The sequence below is a fragment of the Merops nubicus genome, unplaced genomic scaffold (genome assembly GCF_000691845.1).
Source record: "Merops nubicus isolate BGI_N331 unplaced genomic scaffold, ASM69184v1 scaffold46895, whole genome shotgun sequence".
NCBI classification, from domain to species: Eukaryota; Metazoa; Chordata; class Aves; order Coraciiformes; family Meropidae; genus Merops; species Merops nubicus.
Genome location: NW_008608601.1, coordinates 33964 through 53493, shown reverse-complemented (window position 1 = coordinate 53493; position 19530 = coordinate 33964). Strand labels below are relative to the sequence as shown.

General features: G+C 34.8%; 1 protein-coding gene across 1 annotated transcript in view; it reads right to left on the bottom strand.

Moving 5' to 3' along the window:
• LUZP2 (leucine zipper protein 2) overlaps window positions 1-14818 on the bottom strand; it is an 85630-nt gene extending 70812 nt beyond the window's left edge. The window contains exons 1-4 of the mRNA XM_008940292.1: window positions 14742-14818; window positions 10694-10811; window positions 9449-9519; window positions 6808-6889 (exon numbers count right to left, since the gene is read on the bottom strand). Coding sequence (XP_008938540.1) covers window positions 6808-6889; window positions 9449-9519; window positions 10694-10811; window positions 14742-14818 — 348 coding nt within the window. The remainder of the gene's footprint in view (window positions 1-6807; window positions 6890-9448; window positions 9520-10693; window positions 10812-14741) is intronic.
• Between the last annotated feature and the right edge of the window lie 4712 nt (window positions 14819-19530).

The following is a 19530-nucleotide window of genomic DNA, read 5'->3' as shown; positions in this document are numbered from 1 at the left end:
AAAAAAACAAATACACAAACCCATAGCTTCTGCTGATAAATTTAAGAACATTTAGCATGATATTTACTAGAAAACTCTTAATCAAGAGAAGAAAAATCACTGTACATAAATATGATTACTTTGCATTGGTACAAATAGAACTTATTTTTCACAATGAAGTCCAACAATCTTCAGAGAACTAAGGATTTTATAAGAATATTTACTGAGTTTAAATTTTTAGCCTCAAAGTACACAACCTCTATCATAGCAGGTTTCTAACAGAGTTATTTGCTATGAATGATACAGTACTGTCCTAGAGGAGATAAATCCCTTGATTCTGTGAAATGTATTATATGTGAAAACATACAAATGTGGTCTTCACTTCCTATTTGAATTCAATGATTTGCCTTGGAAAAGAGAAATTCCAGTTTTAGCTTTAAGATTTAATTTAATCAAACAATTTAAATTATTGTATTTACAATCTATATAATTCTTTCAGGGTTGAGCTTTCCTCCTGACTTATGGAATATAATGGAAGAAAATAAGATGTAATTATAACAACTGGGATTAAAAGAACACATTATTTTCATTTTGAAGGAGGATACTCTTGGATACCTTAATTAGCAAAATATCCCTATATACCCAATGCCTCATGCCCCATTCTCTCCCCCACTGTTAGAGAAGTCTAAGTTCATGGGAAACAACAGTTGTTCTGACATTGCAGTAGCCTTGTTAAGAAAAATAAAACCCCTGTAAGAAAACAGATTTCGATTAATAGAGACATTGACCTAGAGATGAATGGTTTGGATGTCATGCAGATTGAAACTGGTAGTGAATCTGCATGATATGACAGCTCTTCCTTTCGTCATGTCCACACTCAAGCAGGCAGATGTCAGTAATTTAAAAACCATCACCAGATTTAACATCACCCTCGTCTACATCAAAAGAGAAGTCATGGAATACTCTCTTCACTTAAGAGAGAATTGGTAGGGGGTCCATGACACTAATGCCAACCTACATGGATAAGTAGATCTTCTTCCAAAATTTTGTCTAAGTGGTTTGGTTGTGGGAATGGTAACTCCACATCCAGCTACTGCAGAGGGTGACGTTTTAACAGAAGATTAATATATTCAGCTCCTGCCCAGCAATCTTGTCGACAGATTCCAAAATTCAGTCCATGTATACTGCATAATAAATATGAAGAACTTGCACAACATAAAACAAAGGGCACAACGAAAAGATGAGATCAGGATTGATGAGAAAAAATATAAAATAACTATTCACACAGTGGGTTTGGGTTTTCAGCTCTTCAAAAAGATTTGCCAGCTACCATTAAATACTGACCAAAAAAATATACTGACATCCATAAAAGAGTGTTCCCTTTCTTAATCCTAACTCTCAAAACAATATTTATATTCCTTCAAAGCATTTCACTTCTAAATTTGAATATATATGAAATCTTTAAAGAGATAGGATACCAAAATTATGTTGTATGCTCTCTATACATAGCTTGTAAGCATCAGCTGGGATTTTCTAGGGGAAAGATGTTTAAGACACCACAGTACTGTTAATTTAACCAGCACCCTTAAACTAGTAATTTTTGATAATTACTATTCACATACATATGCATCTGATATCACTGATACAGACCATCTGAAGTAGTGCAAACTTACTAGTTTAGCTTACCTGAATAGTTTTCAAAAAAATTTTACATCTCTTTCTTTTTTTAAAAAAATAATAATAATATTAATTACAAAGTTATTAATTTTTGCTTTCACATCTAACAACATTTTTAAAGCTCTTCTATTAAACCTCTAAAGAACCACTTAGCCATAAAAGTACAGCTATAGAGAGCTGTGTAGCAGTCCTGCAGCTAACATAGAGATAACCCCATCTATCCATTTAAGTGCATCTGTGTCTATAATTTTGTGCTTTAAGGCAGATCAGCCTGTATCAGACCATTTGCATGATGTTTTTAGTCATTCCCAAGGACAAAGCATAATACTATTTTCCAGAAGAGATGTAAAAATTCTACTTCCAGTCACCAAATCCTGATATCATAATAAACAAGCATGGACATTTATACCCAGCTCTAAATCAAAAGGCGCAGGAACTGAAAAACAGAAACCAACAAACTTTCTACATCTCTTCCTCCTTTCTACCCACTCTTTGTTCTTGTTTGACATTCACCTCTTTCCACATGTTGGCTGCCTTTAATTGCTATCTAGCTGTAATTATGAAAATAGATAATGAAAATATATTGTTCTAAGGCTGAACTTTGCAATGTTAAGCAAGGACATTGCTGCTGTCTCCTGGAGACAGACATCCAAGGTACTCAGAGCTTTGTGTGTTTCAGAGCTCATTACGTTTATTAAAGGCAACAGCTTCCATCCAGTGGCCTTTACTCACAGCAGTTTGTGACCTTGAAATGTTCAAATTAAATTTTCCCCCATTGAAATACAGAATGCTTTAGCAGATGGCAGGGATCTAATTCAGACAATAGTTAGTTATTCACTGTAGACGAAGGATGGAAGAATACCAATGTAACATCATCAGCGCACAGGCAGAGCTCAGCTGTATGCTCAGTTGCTGACCTCCAGACTCCTTGTAGCCTGCTCAGGACTAAGACACGAGCAATTTAGATGGAATAGGAACACATTCATTAAGACCTAACAATTCTGGCAACACCTGGAAACTCTAACACACTTCATAATATTCATGGTCTAATTTTCAAATTAAAGTGTAAGAGCTGACTCCAAAAACCAGGGAGAACTGGTCAGTCTGTTACCCAAAACATATAAACTATTCTTTCCTTTGGAAAAAAAAAGTGTTCTACAAAGTGTTATACACTTTTAAAAGCGAAGCTAAATAAATTTTTAACTACTAGGATTTCTTAGATGAACATAACTTTTAAGCTGCAAGTTACATTTTAATTAATAAAACAGATTTTTGTCAAAAAGACATTTAGGACTTTAGGATGTGTCACATGGGATGTTACTAAAATAGATATTTTCAAAGTGAAAAGAATATCTGATCTTTTTATTGAAAAAAATGGAGGCATGTATTTGTGATGGTTGTTTTTTTTTTTTTGTGATGGTGGGTATTTCTGAATTAAATTCCCCATACTCTCTTAGTCTTTTATTACTAATAAAAACCCTGCTGGTTTCAAAATAACCATATTGGTCATTTTTACAAGTCATATATATGAGTAACCTAAATTCACATTTTTCATGGTGAACACTGAGCAACTGGGAAAATGGGATATACATAGACATATTTCTCCCTTTATTTTGACAGATGGTACTATAATTGTATTATCCAACAATTCCATTGCTATGGCTTTTTAAAAATTGCTAGTGTGATATAAAATATCAACAGGCACAAAGTGTAAAAGGCAGAGTAAACTTATTCCAATTAGCCAAAGTATTTTTGAGAATTTCTGGTTTATTCTTTGTTTTCTCCCTCATCCACAGCTACCCAGCTCTTTTTATAAACTTTAATTGCAGTTCATGAGAAACAACTTTGTAAACTTTGAGGTCAATTAAAGAAAAAAAGTAATTATTTCCTAAGGTACAAGCATTTAGCACAAAGAATAGTCAAGTGAAGAGCCCTTCTCTAAAAAGCTCTGGGAGCCTGTTAACGTAATGCAGAGATAAAGAGTCACTGATTACAATATTTATTTGAATTCAATAAAAACAAAACACTTTCAAGTCACATGTATTGTTTTGCCCTCTGCTTTTTTCTTAACAGAAGTCAATATTAGTCCGTGGCCCCTACTCCTGTTTCTGGAAGTGGCTCCACTACATATTTAGAGATACAGCTTGACATTATTAATAATTGTTTTCACTCCACAGCAATCTATTATAAATTGCTTAGATAACTGATATTAAATGCAAAATAAAAAGCCCTCTCAACCTTTATCAATTGTTGAAGAAGACAAGAGGTTATATGGAATTATGTCTTACACATTTTATATATATGTTGTATAACTAAACCAAATATGGTGCTTCTGACAAGTCTTATCTAAGAAATGCTTGTTGATATACCAATAATCAAGAGTTCTAGTGTAACTTGGTCTGTAGAGGAGCTCCCTCACAACCCAAGGCTTTCTGGAAGCTTGTATTTGACCTTAAACTTTGCACCATAGGACTATTCTAAAATTTAAACGACCCTTATCATAATTAATACTCCTCTATACATTTTGCTATCCCAGATAGAGCAGCTGAAACAGGAGGCATAAATTTATCTGAGGTCTGTCACATATTTTCTAGAAAAGACCTGTCCTAAGATGGACTGCTGCTGTTCTTCATGTTAGTGCTACAGATACAGAAGGCAATGAAGCCCAGAAAGGGAGTGCTCACTCCTACCAAGAGCCCCTAGGTCAGCCCTCAGTACTCTGAAGGACAGGAATGTTTTCACATCTTTAGGTTTCCTCCAGCCTGAATTGCTGCTTGCACCCTTAGAAAGTTGTTATTACCGAGCAGCAGCTCCACCGGTTGCTCTATGGGAGGCTGGACCCACCAACACTTCATCACATCCTTAGAACTGCAAGTTTTTAGCAGCCTACCATTCTTGGCTACTCTAGTCTTAAAAAGCCAAAGGGAAAAAAAAAAACAAACAAACAAAAAAAAAACAACCAGATAAGCATGTACAATGACCTTGAAGACATTGTTTCTGATGAACCAATTGTGTGACTGATAATGAAGAGCCTTGCCAGAGCACAAAACATGGATGCAAAGTGAAATATATTGCTGTGGCATCTCCGTTGTTCTTTTGGTTTAGTCAGAGTCCTTGAATATTTTCCAGGTTGTTTTTCATGTAACTTGACTTAATTCTTGTGAATTCATACTTACACTTTTGCATTTACCTAAGAAAGAACACTTTCAGACAGGTGCTCCCTGTTGAATATATACAGCCAATTAACATACAGTGAGCATTGCACTATGCCTAGTGCAGAAAAATGCATTTCCAACCGCCCCTCCTGTGTTTTATTCATTTGGCTTTGAGAAATGTAATTCTATTCTTATTTACTCTGATGAAAATCAAGATTTACTTCACCAAATCCTGTAGAATAAAATGTACTTAAATTGGATTAGAAACAAGACTTACAATTCATTAAACCAGAATTAAATTCAAACTCCCATCCTCTAGCTAGGCTTGCCTCAAAGAACTTAGGCCTTTTTCCATAATGTTCATATTGCTTTCAGAAAAACATGAAACACATGGAGAAACCAGGTGTAAAAGTAACCCTGTGTGACAGTAATAATATTATTTCCATTTCTATTGCAGCATTCATCTCAGGATCCTGAAGCACATTTTGAATATTCATTCAGTCTCACTGTATTGGTGAGCTTCATTGTGTACATACATTGTACCTTGAGGCATAAAGAAATAAATGTCACAAAGCAAGGACACAGTTCTGATTCCCTTAAAAACAGTGGCAAAGTTAATATTCTACTATTGGCAAGTTTTAGAACACAGCTCAAGAATTTTGTTTCTCTAGCCAGCTGACAAAACTCCAAGCCAAGTTCTTGTATAAACTCAGAGGGGTTTTTCCTGGTTTCTGTACTAGGTAATATTTTTGCTTGTATTTAACAGTAGCATTTGTCTGACTTGTGTAGAACAAATCCTGAGCTGTTGCCAAGTTCTAGTGTGTGGACAGAATTTACACAAGGTTGTTCAAGTTAAAAAAACTACGCTGTATCACACAAAACAAGAGAGACAATAATCCTTTCACTGCATCTGAGATTTATTTAACACACAGCTGAATTAGTTTTGACTATCAATATCTAATACAGAGATTAAATAACGAAATGTGTTTTCCACCTTTAATTACTAGGACTACAATTCATTGTGCTGATAAAGCTAGTGGAAATGTGTCCATCCACCTATGAAAACATGTCTTTTGACCAGCACATTCTGAGAAGAACATACTTTGCAGAAACAACTAGGTTCTAACCTTTTTCCTTCTTTCAGGACTATATATCTTGCCTCAGTACAAAACCATCTTAAAACAAGTACAGATTTTCTATTTTTTTTTCCCCTGGTTGCATGCTGTGCTGGCTGCTGAGAAAGACCTCAAAAATATTTCATCCTTTTCAAGTTCAATACAGCATTCAGTTTGCTACTTTTCTCCCATCAAGAGAAAAAGGGGAGGCTTGTTCTCTGAAGAAAATGACAAGCACTAGAAATCTGCTAAGGATATTGTGGGGGAGACAAGAATAAGCAAAAGAACATCTTTACCCTTCAGAGTTCTGAGGAACAAAGGGGAAAAAATTGTTTTCAAACATTACGTTTTCAAAGCATGCACTCTCACATCTGGTTCACCAGAAGAGAATTTCATTAAAGGATAACATCTTAATGATGTTTAATATCTTCCTATAGTGATTATTAGATCTACTGTAGTCAAACTACCCTACTAAACACTTCACTACCTATTGTGTTGCTGAAAATTGCTGGTGATCCAAAAAAAAGTGTGTGGATGTACGACAGTGTACACTGGTATAGATGAGACATGAAGTACATAAAGATAACCTCATCAGGGACAGGACTGAGGCCCATGTCTCCTGGCCCAAAACTCCAAAAGTGCATACACACACCTAAATCCCACAGAAATTAGCAGAGAAAGGGATCTTAGTGCTTTTGAACATACCAACTTTTTTCAGTGTCAGTCCTCTGAAGCTTGCAGAGTACTAACACATACTTGAAATCCAGGTTTTTACACGCAAAGTTATTTGAGGTAATGGCAAATTTTCAAGGCAGAAGGATTAAAAGCAAAGACAGAGGATACAAACAAAGATTATGAAAGAGGGACAAGGAATCACTCACCGTAGCCTGCTGCTTTTCTGCTTTCTCAGCTGCCTCATTAAGCTGCTTTTGAAAAGTCTCCTGGAGAGATTTCATTTCTTCTCTAGTTTGTTGAAAACACAGAACACAAAATTCATCAAAATTGTCCATTTAGAAATAATTCTTCTGATTCAAGAAAAGGCGTCTTTAATTATTCAGAGTAACAGGCAGATGTACTGTGTCTATGAGTCTTGCTAATGAAATCATAATTATCCCATGAACTATAGTGCCAACGCAAAATAAAAATTATCTATGATGGAAATTGGCCACCTTTTCCATCTACTGAATAGCCTGCTGTGCAAAACATCTGTCAGTGTATAATTTCTAGCAAAAAGGATTGGCACCAAAAAAGTGAGGAAAGTGGGCTACTGAAAATGCACCAGGATGGAGCCGTACTATGATCAGTAAGAATGAGTTTACACCTGCTTTGACATAAATAAATACATAAATTATGATAAAAATCAGCCTTCGCCTGGCTTTTTCCAGAGACAAGCAACACAAAACTCAGTAGATGATTCTGGCATGCCAGCAAAAACCCCAAACAAACAAAACCAAACAAGAGGATAATTGCTTGGACTGCTCTTTAAATAAATAAACCCCTTTGCATTAGTGATGCAGTAAGAGGGTTTCTCCATGTTGGAGAATTGCTGAGACCCACTGCTGGCCACCTCTTTCTGCCCATGGTACATGACATGCCTTGGAGCTGTGGCCAATTAGAAGAGGGACATATTTCAGAACAGCTGAGGAGTTTTTTCCAGGGCTGTTGCTTGCATTGAGAAACTTTCACAGAAGAACAGCACAGAAACGGGTTAACACACAGATAATAATTCAGCCCAATAAAAATTAAACTGAAATGGAAATCATCTAGTTCATATCAGAACAGAACTTGTGAGCTGCTGGACCATCTTTCTTGGTAGCCTATAACTCTACAACTTATAGCAATTTTGGCAACACTAGTACAGAACAGATTTAATTGAAATGGTGATTGAGCAGCATGAAACCAACGCACCATCAGCACAATACAGCTTTCTTACCCTACAAACAGATGTGAGCCTTTCAAAGTGCCTACGGTGCACAGAAAGACCAAGATTGAGGCATCACAGTAAGTGACTAAGTTTTACTTGCAAATTGGCAAGTACTTAAGAATTCACTGAAAAGGGATTAAAAACCCCAGAAAATCTAATTTATAGTCCATATAACTACATCTACAAGCTTAGATTCTAGCACTCTAAACTTTACTATATCATCCATCGTTGCACAGAATCAAAGCAGTGCTTGCAGATCAAACACAGCCAAGACACATTTGTCCAGAGAAAGAAGATCATAAGATTAATACTGGGATATAATTTGAATTTTGTTTTGACTACAATAGATTTAAGCATAACATTATGTTCACTCTTCACCTATGGCAGCCTGAGGCTCTTGGCAAATAAACTGTTTCCCTCCCTTGGTGAAATTTTACGAGGGCTATTCCCTGGCACATTTTTAATACCTCCTTCTTACACCGAACTTCCCCATCTCTCTGGAAGTGAAATCCAGTAAGCCTGTAAACAGCTGTCAACTACCCAGAGTATCTTCAAGGCATTTTCTTGTAGTATATTGTAAAAGCTTTTTATTTTCTGAAGGAGGGTGAGGGCATAGTGCATGGATGCGGGGTCTATCTCCGGGAACTGCTGTTGTGCAGTATACTCAATAGCTAAACCCCTCAGAAGTAAAAGTCAACAGATACTTTTGGGTACACCTTGAGAGACTCTAAGGGGGTGATTTAAGAAGGAGATTAGGAAGAATAATTGTAGCATGTAGCAAAATTTTCCCTTAGTAGACTCCATTTTCCCACCTACAACTAAGATCCATTTACTAATCTATTACAACTTTTAATCACTTCATCTCGCCATTTCATAAAAGTGATCCCTATATTATCTTTTTTTTCCTTTTATTAAAACCTATATTGATTTTCTTATTGCTGGTGTCAATTCCAAGAGAAGTAGAATGACAGGAGTTGCTTGTGATAAAGCACTAGGGGACTTGAGGCTAAGGGCCAGGCTGGGAATGCAAGTTCCCAGCCATGGAAACTCATTATTTCTTAAGTGCTCAACTCATCCTCCCAGCTGCCTTCCTCACAAGAATCCAGCAAAAGTATTCCTACATTTGCAGTGATTTTGACTAGTGCAGACTAGTGATTTTGAGTGTCTACATGCGTGAATATTTACTTAAGAGGCCTGAAAATATATATCATCATCTCCAATCTCAGAGATTGGCATAATTTAATAATTTAACTAGACATTATCATCCACCGTTAATTTTCTAAAACTGTACAGTTTATGATTTTTAAAAGAAAGTTTCATGACTAAGCACTCCTGAGAAATTCAAGAAATCCCTTTCCTTAACAAATATCTCATGGTAACATTTTAATACCTTTTCCTGACATATGTCAAACATCAACAAATAGCTTGTTTCAAAAGCTTCCCAGAATAGTGTTCTCTGGCCTTATTTTACTATTATAATCAGCAGACTCTGGAATACAGTATTAGTTACAGATTAAGGTAAAAGGAAAGATGGAATTTCCTAGTCTGGCAGGTTTCAGTCTGGAAATGGAAAGACAAGGGTTTAAGTGGGGTCTTACCTTTGCTTTTGGCCCAGTTCCAGAAGTTTCTGCACATCATTTTTAGCTGATGCTTCATCATTTTTCAAAGACTAAAAGCAAAGGAAGAATTCTATTACCACAGAGATCTTTAATATTATTCATCTGTGAAATGATTAATTTGGTACTCTTACATAACATGCTCCCAGTGAATTATAGATATTACCACTTGTAAGAAACAGAGGAATAGCCTGACTTTTACTGCAACTCATCACATCTAACTGTACACAGTTGTTTTCCAAATATTCCATGAGAGCTAATCAAACAAAATAAGTAGATAGAAATTAAAACATTAAAATTGCATGACAAAGATAAGTGTGTATACACAGAAAATAACACTACAGCTCTCTACCTATACCTGGATCTCTGCAGTGTTCAATCTAAGATAGCTCATAGCATAATTTTGCTGAATACTGCCTTGAATTGTGTGCCATAAAAAATTCCATACTAAAATAACTTTGTTACAAGGAGAAGCACATTTCTCTAAAAAGTAATAAGAAAAGTCCTATAATAATAAAGAGTGGTAAAGGTTTAAAAAAAAAAAATATTCAAGATACCATTTTAATTAGAACCACAGAAGTCCAGCATATAAACCAACACAACATAATAATATGATATAGCACACTACTAACGCAATATTTCTCTGTGACCAGATACGGGGATTCTACTCCTAACATTTTCTCCTTCTAACTTATATCAACATGAAGATATAATTGCAATGTCAAAAAAAATACTGTCCTTTAAAATGGCATGAAAGAGAGAGACAGATCTCAAGTGATAATGAGTCCAAACGTTTTCACTAGACCAGCAGACTATTTCTGGAGAAGATGGGTGTGCTCTGAAGTGAATATCTGGCCATTTCAGGACCTCAAACCTAAACCAGGTTTAATTTTTTTTTAAATTATTTTTTAAAATTTTTTTTTTAATTCCACTAATATCTGTTTTTATGTTTTCAGATTCTTGCTCTACTATTTTCAGATTTTTGTTGTACTAAGACCTATTTTCATATTTTTTTTCAGTAAGGGGACAGAGGGCCCAACTTATTAGGAATTATATGTTTTCCATAAAAACATTAGATTTATCTTCGGTACAATAGTAAAAAAAGAATAACTATTCATATCTTAAAAAATCCCACAACTTTTTTTTTTTTTTTTTTTTTTAAATAAACATATAAAATATGAAAAAGTCAAGTTATGTTATCCTACAGATCCCAAAACAGAACCTAACCTGGAGGTTTACTTTAATTCCCTCAAGTTCTTTTGAAGTCTTCGACAGTTGACGAAGGATATTGCTCCTTTCCTTAAAGACTTCTTTCAGCTGTCTTTCCAGTTCTTCATAGCCCTGTCTAACACAGAAAATAAAACCATGAGATCTTCTTAAAAACATTATTCATTGCATTTGAAAACAAACTTAATTCATCCAAACTGAATTGATTTCAACACTCCATAGATTCCAAATCTGAGTGTGTTCCCCAGTTCACCTATATAACTAGATTTCTCTTAACATAGAGAAATAGATGTTTTCTATGTCAAAATGATGTGCTGCATCTGAATATATAAAATGAGACTGAAACATTGAAAATGGTGTGTTGTCTGTGAGGAACAGAAAACAGAAAGTATATATTTTAAAAAAGTGATGGTACATAGAATAATATTTTTCTTGTTTTAAAAAATATTCCATGCAAGAAACCAAGCAAAACTTCGAAAGTATGAAGTTTTGTCATATCCAGGAATTTGAGGGGAAGATGATTCAGATCTATTTTATCTTTGTAAAATTAATTTCATTCCACAATTTCTCCTCACTTAAACCTCCTTACGGTATAAAAAAGAACTGGCAAATAGAAATGTGCTAAGCAGAATAAAATCTAATTATTAGTTAATGCATAAATCAGAATGTTCTGTCCTTTTCAAAAAGTTAACTTTTACTAGGAATGTATCTTATAAAGCCCCAAATGAAATAAATTCAATGCATATTGTTTTATGTTGAATGAAATACAGATCCAATTCTTATTCTCCATTTCAGAAAAAAAAAAACCACTAACATTATCGCTAACTCTAAAACAATATACTTTTTAATTTAAAGTTATAATTTTGAGGAAGACTAATCAGTGAATTGAAACATTCATTCCTTTTACAACTTCATAGTAGTTGCTTTTCGTTTTGTTTTGTTTTGTTTTGTTTTTTTTGTTGTTATTTTTGTTTTTTGTGGGTTTTTTTGCTTGGTTTTTTCCCTCCTTGCTGTAATTCTGGTTCTAAGGGGAAAAAAGAACCTCAGTGCTGAAATACATTGGTAGCATTTTGTTGTCTACCTTAACATCCAAGAACTGTAAGTAAAACGGGAATCTTAATGCTTCTTTAGTGGATTTTGAATACACATTTCAGCAAAGAACTCAGTAAAGCAAATTAAATAAGCTATCTAGTATCAGTCCTATTTTAGCAATAGGACAGCTCCCAAAACAGGATGGATTTAAGAAAAAAGGAAACTATTCTGTATTAAACGATACTTTGAATACCTAGAAGAGATGAAAGTGAATAAAACTTCTCTTTCTTCACCACAAGACCATAGGCTAAGAATCTTAACATTATACTGAAATTTTGGCAATAATTATATTTGGCTTTGATAGAGAGTTGTAAAATAAGAGTGTATAAGAGTTCTTTGAGTTTGTATCTCTAATGAAAGACAAAATATCTCCAATTTCTGCTTGCTGTTGCAAAATAAGAATGGAGGTGCTTTGGCCTGGTATGTGCACCAAACACTTTCAGTGAAGATCTTTAACAAAAAGGCTAGATAAGATGTTTAACTTTACAGTAGAAGTTCTCTCTTAGAGGAAAGTTAAAACAGAAAAGAGGAGAAAAACTCCCCTCCCTCCAAAATTAAAAGTTTTCCCATGATGGTAAAATAAAAACTACAATCTTTTTAATATGTTCTGTAGCTGGCAGATAAAAAGCTCCACTGTCAGTAAAATATTTTATTCTCTTTTCTTTCAATATGCAGATGAACTTTATTTCAAAGAACTGTGGTTTCAGACCATTTGGATTATGTTTATCCACCAAAGGAAAGGAAAAACTGCAGATCTAGTGGGGGAAAAAGTACCTCTTAGGACAACTGTAAGACAACATGCTATGAATTCAGTGTAAGGAGACAATGGCAGGACTCAGCTTTGCTTACCTACTAGTCACTACACAGCAATCATAAGTTATCTGGTTATCCCTTATATTGATATTTGATATGATTATTATCATGTAGTCAAACTCATCATAGATTTTATGTGAAAATCTATAAACCAAGGTTATGAATATTCCAGAATTTAGCATGATTTACATGGAGGGTGTGATTAAAATTTTTCTTGTCACATTGAATGGAAGAACCTATATGAATTAAACCTAACTTCTGTTAGAATACCTGGTAAATATTAGCACTATCGTCAGTGAAATGAAAATAAAATCTCCTCCATTACATTTTATACAGAAACACCTATGGTTTTTTGTTACCACTCCAACTACAAGGTATACATCACTGCAAAAGAGCTGGCTCACCTCAGCAGTAACAATATTATGTGTAATCAGCCTGACAAGCTTCAGAGAATACTCCCATTTTAATTTGCTGATGAACAGAGGTCAAGGAGGAATTTTCTCCTGCTAAAGCAATCAGGTAGTTTCAATAAGGTCATGGCTTCCATTCCTCTTTAAGCATCACAAACAGTGCATTACACTTGATGGTCTCTTTTGCCATTTAAATGTGGTTTTGTTCAAAGTTAAACCCTGCAATTAAAAGTTACCTGGAAGTGGTAGCACTCTGTTCTAAGGATCACTTTAAAGTAACACCCCCCTCCAATTCCAGTTTAGCTTGAGCATTTCAAGGCCATCTCTCCCAAGCAGAAAATTACATTGCCTCATGGGCATTCCATTTGCACAGGTTTCACTCGACTGTTTTGTAAATACTAACACATACCAATTTGCATAAGTTAGGACATTTATCGGATTTTTAAATTAAATGTAATATAAACTGTACATGCACTTATCTTTTCCTTCATGTTACCTTGTATGACACACTGGGCAGGGAGGAGGAGACAAAAAGCCAATACCCATCTTACCACAATGAGTCACAAAACAAACCCTCAGAACTATAAGATAATATTTTTAAAAAAAAGAAGGAAGAAGGTAGAAAAAAACCCTATCAGATCTATTAAATATTAGGTCCTCAAAAGTTTTCTAATTCTAGACAATATTATCTGTGATATCAAGCTTTGACTTAGCATTGTATCCAAGAACAATGCCCATGTATTTGAAGACAGTAAAATTCCACTCTGCATCCCTCAGATCACCCCATCTGTTTTGGTCACATCAATTTCTACACTGTGATTTTGCATCATTTACATCAACTAAATGCAACTCAAGTGGAAAAAAAGTCAAATTCGTAAATACTGTGGCCTAACCATGGATCACTTTGATTATTCAAGAACTCTCTTATTGTCCTACAACTGAACGTACCATCACTTTTACGCTTCCTTAATAATAATCCAATTTTTAGGATTTGGATTAAGGAGAAATCCACGGTCAATTGGTTTTCTCCTTCTTCCATTCCAGAATTGTACATAATCAAATATGTGTGAGATTAAAATTTGATAAGTGCTCTCTGGAAGGTTTCACACACATAAATGCAATATAATTTTAAGTATAGATAACCAGAGCATTCTAAGAGTAGTAAAGTCACTTTTCCACAACAGCACACCCATACTCTGTGGCTGTGCTTTTGTAAGAAAAGCACAGTGTATTTCCTGAAACTCACGTTACATTAAAAATAGATATATTAACATCATCACACAGTAACATTTCTTTCATATTTGAAAACAGCAACTTCAAAACATTATCATGAACACAGAATTTTCTCCAGATGAGTATCAGCAAACTCCTCTGAAGCTGATTAACTAGCAAGATGATGATTTGGCTAGTTAGGAAAAAAATGCAAGATGTAAAGCAATTGGACCAGATAACAACAAGATAATTAGTCAGTGTAATTCCTCTGAAGCCAAAGAAGATTCAAATTGAAATAACATCTAATTTATTTCTAAGTACTTGCCTGAATGAAGCATCCAGGTCTTTAAGAAGGATGGCATCATCCCTTACCATGTGGGAAAAAGTAAGACCAGGAACTTCAGTAGGAAAACAGTGAAATGTGAAACTCAAATTACGTGGGTGTGGAGTGAAAGTGGGTTCTTGTAGCCAGAAAAATAAGCTCTAAACGGAAAAATTTGCTTATGGTGAACTTGGATGACAATTTTGTACTATAGGACAATGCTGGAAGAAGCTGACTCAGCGAATGTGACGTGTCACCACCCCACCACCCTGCCATGAGCATCATGAAACCCCAGTGGCTTTCTGAAACCTTCTGATCCTCAAAAAATGTCAGGGTTCTCCATTATTTTTGCAGTATAATGGCCAGCGTAAGCAAAACCCACTCCTAGGAACCAGATTAAATCTGTTTGCTGAATAATAAGTTACACTAGTTAAGCATTCTGCAAAATAAAGTGTTGTTAACAGCATACCCACCTGGGATTAAAAGGAATATTGATTGTTTCAGCCCATGAATGTGCTTTGAAAAATGTTCTTTATGAAACAACAATTTAATGACATTGTGCATGGTAGGGCCACTTGTAGTATTCTAAATGCAAGTTGTTTCACTTTTAGCATCAGCTTAGTGCTGTAGTGTCATTGTAAATTCCAATATAATTTGTTTTCAAGGGAATGATACTCAGTGTTAAGCTTAACCAACTGTTTTGACTTCTATTATTCTCACTGACATGATTTAATAGATTACAGCAAACATTTCAACAGATTCTAATTTTCAGTATGCACCAGAGACAAATATCTAATGGAAAGACTGTGCCCAGAGATCACTCCACCTCTGACTGTTATTTCTTTAAATATTAGAAGCTAAGCTTTTTTTCTTCAGAATATGTACTGAGTTTATTTCTTACTGAATAATATGTACTCTGTCAGGACAAAGTAAAATTGATTTTGTTTTCCCACTAGGTCAACAAAGCCTGTCTTTGGAATAAAACTTTTATAAAGATTTCAATTATTTATGGTACATAAATGTCCCTGACTGAAAAAAAAGAAAAAAAGAAAAAAACGAAACAAACAAACAACAACAAAACACAAAAAAAACCCAACCAACCAAACAAACAAAAAAACACCAAACAAACAAGAAATCAAAACCCAGCCTTTAAAAGTAAAAAGAAAATTGGAATACGGTCTGCAGTTTTAAGATAAAATTAAATAGAACTTTCCTTCAGCAAATCTGTTGTCAGTTATATTCTTAAAGCCACTTTTTATACAAAACTTTTCTGCTTTAATTACATTTAATATGGTATTTTACTGTAAATTCTGAGAAATTAGGTGTGAACACGAGAAGCCTCATGTGTTTGGCTATTGTTTTAAAGCAAGAATAGTTAAGAAGAAAATATACTGTAAACTTTTTCATGCAGCACAATCAGTAAACACAGAGAACGTTTGCAAAGTGCATGATTACCTAGGTGTTTCTAAGGCAATCTTTTGAAGATATTCTTGGTGGCAGATGTGTACACATCAGTGTGGTTTATAGTCAAGTGAGACTATAGTGGGAAAAGATTCATCACAAGTCTAAACCAACATATCTGGTATCTGATGATAAGAAACTTTTAAAATTGTAAAATAAGCAAGCAAGATGGAAATAATTTGTAGTGATATAACAGCATTTCAGTGTTGTTTTTTCTCTCTAAATATGATTTTTTTTTTACCTAGAAGTTTAGTAGGGAGGAAGTAATTTATTAATGACCAACAAATGGGGTGATCAGGTTAAAGTATGCAATATATATAGTGTGTATATATATATAAAAACGTACTATAATAGTATCCAACCTGAATTTCACCTACTTTTATCTGATTTCAGTCTATTCTGAATTAACAGTTACATTTTTAGAAATCATACAGGCATTAAGATGATCAGCAGATAGGCTCGTGCTGAACACCAGCCTTTGTCAGGTGCAACCACTCTCCATAGGCAAATGGCATTTACATCACGTTTTTTGTATTGGAGGGGTGGGGAACTGGTAAGGATGTCAGAGAGGAAGAAAAATTAACAGAAAATTTTGGGATTTAGGGTTAGGGAGAGAATAGGAAAAATGTTATTTACCTGCCCTTCCTAATTTGTGTAAAATATTTGGTTAGACTGTTTCATCCCTCCCTACTGAGAATAACATATGATGTTGTGCTCCAGGCTTGATTTATTAACAGCTCAACTAAAAATTGCATTGTCTGTATGTATGTGACAGCACTTAAGTGCCCGACCTATTCTGACTTTAATAGCCCACAAAATTTTATTTGGTTTCTACGCAGCTAGCAACTAGAGAATCAGGCTCTTTGCATCTGTTTCCTCTTGGGTTTTAATGCACTCATGGTAAATAAACTAAAACAATCTAGCATCTTTTTGTCAGACTCTTGGCTCTGGAGAATCAATGACTCATCAGGGAAAAGATGCAACTGTCAGCTCCCATCAAGGAGCCAAGGAGCCAAAGGAGACTTCTGAAAACTGGCAGCAGGCATAGATACTTGGCCCCAGGAAATGAAACACCAAGTTGAATCATCACAAATAATATGATGCTGAAAATAATGACCCAGAGGAAAAAAAACAGCTTGAATTCATCCATTGAAAAGTACAGACGCCACAAAAACAGAGTTTGCATCATGAGGAAGGACTGTACAAAACCCTGTGATTGACCCTGCAGAAACAGAACTCCTCCTCCCAAAGATACAGATAAATGTGTTGAACCTTTTTAATTGGTAAAGCTATTATTCAGTACGTCCTGCAATGAATTCTTACTGGATTTATACAGTTGTAATATGGAACAGACATCTGAAAAGGAAGTTATTAAACTCTTTACAACTCTTCAAATACAGGCTGCATAAATATGGGCTTGTCATCTCTATGCAGAGTTGGCTTTTCACATCGGTTCTACAGGATTTAGTCTTTAATAGGAAATCCATTCACACCAAAACCATTCTTTTTCTGATGGCTTACACTACCCTTTTCAGTTCTGATTCCTTCATCATTTATGCCCATAATACTGCCTTTGGTCTGGTTTTCCACTACACGTGGAAAACTTTTGACTATGACCTCAATGTTATTCCCCTTAAATACAGGGCTGTTAGACGAGTCTCCTCAGAAAACCAGCAATGCTTTTTAAAAAAAAAAAATATTAAAACCACTCACATTGAGCAGCCTCTGCTGCCGAAACCTAGTGAGAAAGGAATCATCTTTGAGCATAATTATAATTACAGATTTTCAAAATCCTTACTCTGTTGACAATTTAGAAAAGATCTATCTGTACCTCCAATTCTAGTCCACCTGTCTCACATGTTTGAGGCAGCAGGTATTAACAAAGTAATTGAGTTACTAGCAGCAGATAGATATAGATATAGATATAGATATAGATATAGATATAGATATGCATGTGAAAGTTTGGGAGAAAAATTTCATTGCAATTTAAACTCCTACTGCTACAAAATATGATTATATTAGGTGTGTCTTGTAGTAATGAACTTCCCATTTTTTTCCCCAAATATTCCAAGTTATTTATTTTTCCAGTTTGCCCATTTCCAAGTGTTTAAAATTGCTACTGCATCCGAACTTCTACATTAGTTCTGCTCAAATGTGTATAAAATGGTAATTCTTCATCTCTTCACATGCTCTAGCACTAATTTGATTCAACCTAGATCACTGCAAAAAATACTAGTATTTTTCAACTGAACAAATTAAAAACCCCTCCACTTGATTAAAGTTGTTCCAGACATTCTAACATAAATTTAGAAATTCAAGAAGAAAAAGTTTAATGAATATTCTATGGTCCTCCCCTGCTGAGACCTTACTGTTCTCCGTTGTGTATTTTATGGTGTTTCAACCCTTTAAGTTTCACAGTGGCTCAAAACCATGGAACTTCTGCTGCCATCCCTTGCAGGTATTTCCACAGCTTATCAAAGTCAAAATACTAAAAAAAGTTTCCTGAGTTTCAGCCTATATTTTCTCTTTTTTCTTTTTTTTCCCCTGAATCATGGAAACTCTTGCCAACAAATTTTTCACAACCACTTTTACTGTGTCCTCCTTCTCCCTTGTTGTGCTATGAATTAAAATATGCCAGGCTATAAAGAGTAAGGACAACCTCGTGGCTGGAAAGGCATCAAGTGTAAACAACTTATTTTCTTACTGTGTTTTATAGGCAAGTCACATGGCTGGTTTAATACTTCAATATTTGTTTATGCAGTTTGACATGTGAGATGAGGGAATATCAGCAGCACCACAGTCCTATCTGCTACTGAGCCTGGCTGACCTGGAACAACTGAGTGTTATAATCAGAGAATGATAGTTCTGCATATCTCTTGCTTTGAGGATTAAAATATTTTAACTTTCATTCAATTTTGTAAGAATTAAAAAAAAAACCAAAAGGCATGAGGTGAGCTTAGTGCTACTAAATTAGCAGGATAAAATGAAGGATAAAACTAGCACAGATGTTAACAACATACTGTTGAAAAATTGAAAAAATAAAATATAAAATTGTAGTACACCACTGAGCCCAAGCTCTTTTGAGGCCTGTTTGTCATTGCCTGACAATCAGCACTATCTTAAATTGTCTTCTGACTAGCTCAGGGTGGTAGCAAAGCAAGCACGTGTCTGTCTGGAACAGACACTATCAATCACCTGATAAAAACAACTTTTTTTTTTTTAATGTACAGAAATTGTTATGAAAGCCATATAATACAAGAAATATATAAAAGTTCTTATCCTCTCTCTCAGACATCAATAGAAAATTTGTCAATTTTAGTTGACTGTTCTGACAAAGCAACCTGGGTCTTAGAATATTAAAGCCCCATCTAAGGGAATTACTGGAATTTGTCTTGGACTCCTGCTAAACTCTTCAAAACCATCTGGAGGTATCTTGTCAGCAGTAAACCTCCTCTTTTTCTTTCTAGATAGGTAATTACACAAAATAAAAATCCTGCAAATCCCTTCAGAAGACTACTTTTTAAAGG